Raw genomic sequence first — 8,666 nt, 5'->3', positions numbered from 1 at the left:
GACCGATTGATTAATATTAGGCTTCTTACCTCACTGGAGTGTTTCTTTTTCTTTTTTAACATGTTGATGAACCCAGACTGGCAGCTGGCAGCACCTTTGTTGTCGCTGGCTTTGCTGCAGCTGTTGTGCTCTGGTCATCGGTCATTTTTTCCAGTGACGAAGCATCTTGTAGCCCCCTCTCTGGGTATCTATGTTTTCTGTCTTTGTTTTGACTGCTGGAATCATTGAGCAGTCGTGATACCCAATAACTTACAGTAATGTTTCAGTTGCCTGAATATTTCCACAGGCTGAATAGCCCTTTAAATGTTGGGAAATAGTCGCAGGTTCTGGAGGTAGATGTTGAGTTTTCTTTGTGCCAAAATACTTTGGGTGACAGCAAAAATGATGGATGACTCAGAGCTTTAACACGTAAAAGTGAAACTTGAATGTCAGACTTGAACTTTCTGTCTTTATAAAGGTTTGATGACGGTACACTTTGCAGATATTGTCCTGAGAAAGTCTGCCATTGCATCTCAGTAAATACAATGTCATAAACTACGGGTATATAACACTGGGGTAAATCAGAAAATAGATGGTTAGTTTAGATTAACTTACACTTTAAACGTTGTTTTTCTGAACTGCAGGGATGTTATAATGTGACCAAGCAGCCAACATCCAGTGTATGACGGAGTGGAGCTTCAAGAGAGGATATAGAGGCACGTTCAGCTGCTGCTGTCCGTCTTGTTTCCCAGGTTGCACTCTGCTGCTGGCACAAAGAGTGAGAGTATAGACGTATCACAGAAATAGAGGCACATCGTTTAAAGAAAAAATGCACATCTATTTTTTACATGTAATGCATGACAGGGGCAACAGATTTATTACATTCAAATGCTTTTTGTGGGTATTTTGAGCAGTCTTGGCTTTTTGATCTGGGTGATGTAGAATTATTCTAGTTTATTTTAAAGCACAAAGAAAAAATAGCTCATAGATCAGAACTGTCCTGATAGTACCAGGCAGCGGCCCACAGAAACGCCTCCATCCAGCCGTCCTTTTACCTGCTTTTCAGAAACAAGACGACTTATCACAGCTGCCGGTTGGCGAGAGGCCACCTTGGATAACCTGCCTGGCCCCAGCTGAGCTTCCAACCAGGACCATTCCTGCTGATAGCCAACAAAAAGAAGATTGTAATCATACTTTAAATGCTAAAATATCCCCAAAAATCATCACATTTTCTTGTAAAAAGCCCATGAATCCAAATACAATATATAAAGTGGGTAGAATTGACCATTCAAGAGGAGGCAACATAGATAAAAATCAAGCTAAAGCTCATTTATTCTAATTTGTGTAAATTATACGATGTCGGAGGTAACTTCCAACAGACTAATCTTTAACCCAAGAAGCATTAATGAGTCATCAGACTTTTTCAAATAGTCTCCTTCAGAAGGTGGAAGGCAGCCATTGATTTGTGATTTATGTTCATGGGTGCGTTTAGTTGCTTCAAGCCGTGTTTCACAAGCATTTAGTTTGTTGACCTGATTTCTGACAGGATGCAGCCCAGCTCAGGGTCAGCTGACTGATTACCTCAACAGATCTGACACTCACCGCCCATTCTGGCCCTGAAGCTAAGTCGTCTCCTCTCAGGCTCATGCTCGTATTCCACATCTTTTAAAGAAAGGAAACAGTTGCCCGTGTCAACATCGCCACCACAAAGACGTTCACAGTGGGTGGTACTGTTGACATTTTGTGTTCTTGAGACCTTACGACTCATCCTCCACTGCCTTCCTCATAACTGTACCGCTGATGCATTAGCCTCAACAGGTGCTCCTTTCTGAAATGATCACTTAGGTATATTTAGATTTTGAAATCTGAGAGCAACGGCCTCTGATTGGCTGCGTCAGCCACATGATAACCTGGCTAGAAAGTGCAGCTGTGTGCTGTCGCCCGGCGTTTCTCTGGAGGGAGGCTGGGGAGGCTTTAGCGGCTTGGGAGACCATTAAACTTAAACATAACTGGTAAGCAAAGGAATGGATGAAAATAGCAAAATGCCCATGTTTTCTTCACCCTGCATGGCTCTCCATCTGCTCGGACGTCCATCCTCTCCTGCCACCTGGATCCGGGAGGAGCTGACCGAGGAATAAGGAGCGTAAACGCTTCACTGCGTATTGAAGGAATAACCAAACAATCCAGAACTTCAAGATCCGAGCAGCACCAGACCGGGCCCAGCTTTGGATGTACCTGAAACTTCAGCCTCATTTCTGACCTCTCTGCACAATCTCAGCACCTGTCTGACAATTTTATCCCTTTAGTTGTTTCACAGATTAAACTTTGTTTTAATTTAAAGAGAAGGCAATCGAGTGCTAAAAAAGGTAGTTAGTATGCCATCCTATATTTAACCTGCAGCCTCAGAAGGCATTGCACCTCCATTTGCTAAACGGGAGTCAACCAATCAGGCTGTGGCATTAGCTTACATGTCAAATAGCTGAAGCACTGTTGGGCAGCTGTCGCCAACCTTCAACCAGGAGGCACAGCTCGCTGAGCTGTGTTGTGGCATTTAAGGGGGAGGGGTTCCCGTCCCACATTAAAAGCCATCGGCTCATTAGAATTAGCAAAAACTTTCCATTTTGTGTTTTGTGTTTCACCAATTCTGTCATTTTGTTTAGGACTGAGGCAAACACAGAGTTGAAGTCAGTTTGAGACCCTAGTGGATGGCAAGTGAAGTTTCCTGACTGTCAGGAAATACTGCCGGAATCTTTTGCTGGTACGGCAAGCGCTTTGGTTGGGCATCCAAATGCTGTTTTACATCTTTCCAGCATATCTAACTTTCCCTTTTTTTTAAATAAAATCAGCAGGAGATGTTTGGAAGCATCCTAAAATAGCTACGATACAGTTGTGCTTTGATCTTCAGCAGCTCCAGAATATGCTGTTTGAAACTGTGTTTTGATGTTAGTGATCAGGAAAAGAACACATAGAGCAATGCATGCTTCCCCTGTTATAAATGCAGCAAAATGATGCTTGTTTGGAGTTAGAATTATAAATGCCTGATAATGTCATCTCTGTTTTGTGTAGAGCTTTTAAAGCTGTTTCAAAATGGCAGAAATTATAGAAGAATATACGGAGGAATTTGAGGAGGAATTTGAGGAGGAGGAGGAGATTGTGGAAGAGGTAAGGAGATGTTTTTTCACCTGTTTGCATTAATTAAACACGCAGGACTGCTTTTTGTTATTGTTTTCAACGTAGATATAATGTATACCTAAGATATAAACTTGTGATTTAAGTAGATAGAGGTTATTAGATAGATTTACAGGACTAGTGGCAGGCCCTATGAATAGTTAGGTTAGTGATGATACCCCTTCCAGTCAGCAGTTCGTGGAATCGGTCCTCTATCTCTGCTGGTGTATCCACTTTCAAATAGAGGCCGTATGATTGGCTAAAAGTCCTGTATTGAACTTGATTGGCAGCTATAAATCATATTCTATTTTTCAGGATATTTTTGCATGTTTGTTAAAGCAGACGGTTCATTTAAATCTATTAATGAACACATATTTCAGTGATGCACCGGTACCCAGATCATTATAGCATCCTTCCTGTGTAGTTTAGATCATGCTAAGATTGTATTACATGCAATATGGTTTAATTTTAAAGTCATGCGTTTAATTTAACCTTATAAGAATGATTTAGAGTCATTTTTGTGTATGAAATGCTTTGTTTTAAGGTCTCTGTGGCAGTGTCCGATGGAAGAGTGAAAGCAGAAGGCTAACACTTAATCCCGTATTTCCTGGTGAAATAGGATTAAAGTTAGTCTTGTATTTGTTTGTACTTGATCGCTGATATCTTATAGGGGAGCCTGAATGATTGTTCTTCTCAATCATACCAAGCAGTCTTTTTTTAAATCATTTAACTCCCATATAACATATCAACTATTTCAATAGATTTGCCATCTTTACTGCAAAGATGCAAATCGTTTGGGAGGTGGGACAGATGAGCAGATATAAAATCAATACACTCTGATTTCACTAGCACTTTCATCTGTACTGTGGAGAAAAGTTGCATTGTTTCTTAATAAGAAGTAAGACGGCTTATTATCTAATCTACAGAATGGGGAGAAACATAGTGCTGTTCAGGTGACGGATATATTCTGGAAAGTCCTTCTGTGGTTAGTTTATTTTCACAAGTGTTGTCCTTCCTTTGCTTTTATACTATTTGATAGTAATTTTCTTTCTTTTAACATAACAGTTACCTAACTTCTTGGTTTAGTAATGGGTGGAGCTGAACGTTCTCTGTCTGGCATTCAGACAAATTTAGAAATTGACTTCTGCAGCACATAGAGAGAGATGGAGAGGAGGGAGAAGTAAGGGAGGGAGGGAAAATGAGACGAGTCACTCTGCTGTAAATCACACACCAGCACCCGTGAGCAGGTTAGCTTTACAGGGTCCGAAATCTACCGAAGGGAGGTAGATTCCTGGATGATTCGTGGTAGACATGGGCTGTAAGGATGTGTAGTAATACAGCTTCAGTGTTCTTCTACACTTATGGTTCTCTCCTGTCTGATCGATCCGGATATTAAAGCCTCTTACAAATGTTGATCAAAGTGATTGAGATGTTCTTTCTCTCAGCTCTGGTTAGCATACTCTTAGATTTCTGGTACATTTCAAGGCTTTACATTAGCTCTAAAGTCTCATAATGTTTAACTGTTGGTGTTTCTGTTCTACTTCATATGAGGAAGGAAGTCTATTTTAAACAGGCTGTATGTTAGAAGTGCTGTGAAACATTGTAGGAATAGTTTTTAGAAGACACCAAAATAGAACAGGTTTGGTTCATCCAAATAACAAAACCCATCTGTAGTCAAGTTACTGTATCATTTATATACACATATATGTAGAAAAATAACAGATTTTTCTTCTTCAAATTCAGTCCCTTACAAGCTTCAGAGCTATTAAAGCCAAAAACAGGCCTATCTTGATGGATGAGAGACGCTTGGAGGATATTTGGAATATAATTAGCGTCCCTGTTTCAATCACCAGAGCCCAATGAGGTTTGGAAATCCTTGACACGTTCATTTCCCCCTAATCAAAACTGTAAATTACAGAGTAAATAGCAGCCTTTTATTGGCACAGCTGGTGTTACTGAACCTACTTAATAGAAAATGAAGCTCAACTGACGCTACCTCCATTTTGTTGGTAGCGATGCTATTTTATTTAACCAACCTGATCGTGTTCTGGCACAAGGACCATCAAGGAGGAAAGATGTTGATGTGAGATCCCCAAAATTTCCATCCCCCTGCTTTTTTAGGACTGAATTCAGCCAATAAAGGCAGGACTGCCTTTGGAATTTGGGTGAACCAGTCCTTTAAAGCGCTGAAAGCCGCTTATGAACAAAAACGAGGATTATGAAGCTGTATAAACAGTTTGAGTATTGCTGTAGGAACTGAAATGACAGATAAGAACAGACTTATTGTCATCTGTTGTTTATAAATTTAGTCCAAGGATCAAAGATTCTGAGCGGCCTGGCTCACATAACACCGAGGGTATTAATACTTTATCCTCTGTATGATACAAGCTTAACTTGACTGCTGTCACAGTTACATCATAGTGTATTCGTGTCCAGGGGTTTTACCCTTCTTTTAGTGACATTATTTTAATGAGCAGATGATTAGTTTATCACAGGTTCCAGCTGAAATAAACTAGTTGGAGTGTTTGGTGATGTTTTGTAGAGCAGCTGTTGATGTGATGCAGGACAGAGTATTGTTCCTTGTTCTACTTGTTATAACAGGAAGTGGCTCCAGAGCTGGGGAAAAATCACCCTCAATCTAAAAATACTTTGCTGTTTCTCCCATACTTGTTTTGGAAGTTTTGAAAACCCAGAGCGTGTCCTATATTTGTAATATGTTGAGCAGATTACATCGACGACTGTCACTGAGCACAAGAGTCAGTTATTACAGGTAAAGCACCTCCTCCCAAGGTACAACAGTTCAAGCAGGCCAGGATACCCCTGTGTCCCCTGTCTGCATGCCTGAATGGATCATTGACAGACTTACATCAGTGAGCGCATTGTGTCCAGCCTTTAAATACTAGTTATTCCATCAGTTTAACTCAGCATGAGCATAAGAGCTCCAACATGACTAACAGCTACCGGGGCCTTTTTTTAATGTGCTTTTCTATTACTTCACCAATCCTGTGATAGCTAGACAGATAGATAAAGATGAAATACAGTTACCTACTTCTATACTTGTTACTAACCTTGGAATTGCATGCATGCAGCAGAATGAACTCATGAATATCATAGGTGTGACTGTGTACTAAACATTAATTTTGGTTGATTTGTTTTTCTTTCAGTCACCCTTCACACCCGTCATTTCATTATTCTAACTCACTGACTTCTATATAGAGTAAATTAGCACTGATTAAATCTTATTAAAGGTGAGTAATCAGAGTAATACAGACTCACACAGCCTATCAGTACGGGAGACACACTTCTCTTTATGATGGTGGTAAAAGTATCCAGTAAACAATATGCTTTGTACATTACGGTTTGCTTTGTGGAGGATGTACACATTGGTGGATGTAGTTTTAATTCCCGGCCATTATGTTTCCTGTAATTACTGAACTACTGTCAGTTTATCAGCTGGATCATTAACTGTTTCCACTCTGCCCATTCACAGTCTGGCTTGCCCACCAGGAAAGTCAGGAAGAAGGTTAAGGTCGATACTTCCAAGTTCATGACTCCGTATCTGGCCCACAGCCAGAAAATGCTGGAGCAGTTCAGCCACGTAAGAAACTATTTGGAGCTTTTGTTCATTATTCAGTTTTGTCCTGCTCCCCGCGTCGTGGCTACGCTGCTTTAATTGATGCTGTTGTTTTGACAGAATAAGTACCGAAAGGCTTATGACTTGTCCAGAGGGACGCCTCCTGCCATCACCACGGAGACCCCTGAAATCATTCGCATCAGGAAGGCCCAGGAGCAGCTTAGTGAGGTAGGACCACGGTTATCTCAGTTGGACGGGTGTTGGAATGGAAGATAAACCCAAGGAAATAAGATTCTGTTAGTGTGATGGTAGAAATTCACTGTGAAATTACACATATTACCATCAGGTTAAATACCGCATGGAGGGAAACAAGGTTCGAACAACAAGCTTGTACGACGGTGAGGCCAGAGAGATCGGCCACGTCAAGCATGTATCTGATCTGATCAGCAAGGTGAATAAACACTCACATGCAAACATTTTAGGACTGATAGTTAGAACATTAAATCTGACTGTTTTCCCCCAATGTTGGCGATCTCTTGTAGGTTCTGTACAGACAGAAGTGGGATGAGACTAAGGACAGGTACCTGCTTCCTCCTGATGCTCCCGAGCTGGTTCTGGCTGTGAAGAACGCTGCTAATTATAGCAAAGTAGGTCCAATGTGGTACTTAGACATTGAACTTTATGTTGAAAAAGGAAAAAAATAAACAACAATAACAGCTTCTAGTAAACCATGACTTTGTACCTTGTTCAGAAACTTTACACCGAGGTTTGGGATGAGGAAAAGACCATGTACTACCCGTACAGTGACAGCCCTGAGCTTCGCAGGGTGGCCAAGGCTCAGGAGGTCCTGAGTGATGTAAGCTGAGTATACCTCATATATTCTTATTTATTAACTACGGTGCATGAAAACACACTATATGTTCATATAGTCAGGTTTTAAGTGAGTGTGTCTGAGGCCAGGGTTGGAGTTTTATTGTATTTTGTTATTGTAAAAACTTTATACTTCAGCTTTAATACATAGATTTCAGTGACAGAACTGTACCATTCAAATTCACTGTTATTATCTGAGACCAATATTTGTTGTTGGTTTGTTTTGTATTCTGATATGAAACAATTAGCATCTTTACATGACACTAGAAAAAGAGATGATTGTGTTGGTCTTTTAAAATGCATTTACAAAAGTTCTTTAATTGTTAAAGAACTGCTAAACTCAGCTGGCGTCGGCGGTCTGTACAGGCTCCAAAGTTTTATTTTGCTTAAATGTTGCTTAAATGACTGTTTTCTTACAAAAATCCCCATTTAGGCAACTTAAAGACAGCATCTTCATTACTTTGGCTAAATGTACATGTATGCTTATTAGGGCTGTTGCGATACACTAATCTCACAATACGATACGATTTTATACGATTTTATACGATTCGATTTAATACGATTCGATTCAATACGATTTAATACACATAATTTTCTGAAAGATTTTAAAGGGACAGTGTGATTTGACATGAATCGTTGCTGATTGGACTGATGGTCCATCGTTTGAACCAGAAGGACAACACAGCCAGAGAAACAGAAACAAACATGTCACAAACGTGTCTTCAGCGTACGCAGACTCATGTTTATGTTGTGAATATTACATCATCAACCTGCTTGTTTTACTTGCTAAATACCATAAACACAAATCCAAATTCTCTAACCACAAACCATCATTTTTGAGGAGCTCAAACAATAAATTACAACAATCCTACACTCTATAAACAGAAAAGCCATCAAAACCACTGAGATATGCACTTTATATAACATTTTTATGATCTAATTTATCACTGTTTTGTATAATGTGACATTGTTAATGTTCTGTGTTTTCACTAATTGTCACGTCTGACTTTTCAATAAAGTTTGCTTTAAAAAAAAAAAGATACTGGTGGCTAAAAAATCCATACTTTACCGGGAA

At 39.9% G+C, this 8,666-nt stretch overlaps 1 protein-coding gene across 4 annotated transcripts in view; it reads left to right on the top strand.

Moving 5' to 3' along the window:
* The first annotated feature begins 1,907 nt into the window (after positions 1 to 1,907).
* neb (nebulin) overlaps positions 1,908 to 8,666 on the top strand; it is a 59,754-nt gene continuing 52,995 nt past the window's right edge. For 3 of the 4 annotated variants that reach the window (XM_072397486.1, XM_072397485.1, XM_072397487.1), the window contains exons 1-9: positions 1,908 to 1,991; positions 2,640 to 2,737; positions 3,046 to 3,141; positions 5,873 to 5,917; positions 6,638 to 6,745; positions 6,842 to 6,949; positions 7,068 to 7,172; positions 7,264 to 7,368; positions 7,473 to 7,577. In XM_072397486.1, coding sequence (XP_072253587.1) covers positions 3,067 to 3,141; positions 5,873 to 5,917; positions 6,638 to 6,745; positions 6,842 to 6,949; positions 7,068 to 7,172; positions 7,264 to 7,368; positions 7,473 to 7,577 — 651 coding nt within the window. In that variant the 5' untranslated portion in view covers positions 1,908 to 1,991; positions 2,640 to 2,737; positions 3,046 to 3,066. The remainder of the gene's footprint in view (positions 1,992 to 2,639; positions 2,738 to 3,045; positions 3,142 to 5,872; positions 5,918 to 6,637; positions 6,746 to 6,841; positions 6,950 to 7,067; positions 7,173 to 7,263; positions 7,369 to 7,472; positions 7,578 to 8,666) is intronic. The other variant, XM_072397484.1, reaches the window with a different exon arrangement.

This window comes from Leuresthes tenuis, unplaced genomic scaffold, assembly GCF_036924035.1.
Source record: "Leuresthes tenuis unplaced genomic scaffold, fLeuTen1.0.hap1 SCAF_12, whole genome shotgun sequence".
NCBI classification, from domain to species: Eukaryota; Metazoa; Chordata; class Actinopteri; order Atheriniformes; family Atherinopsidae; genus Leuresthes; species Leuresthes tenuis.
This window is presented reverse-complemented; position numbering and strand designations above follow the sequence as displayed.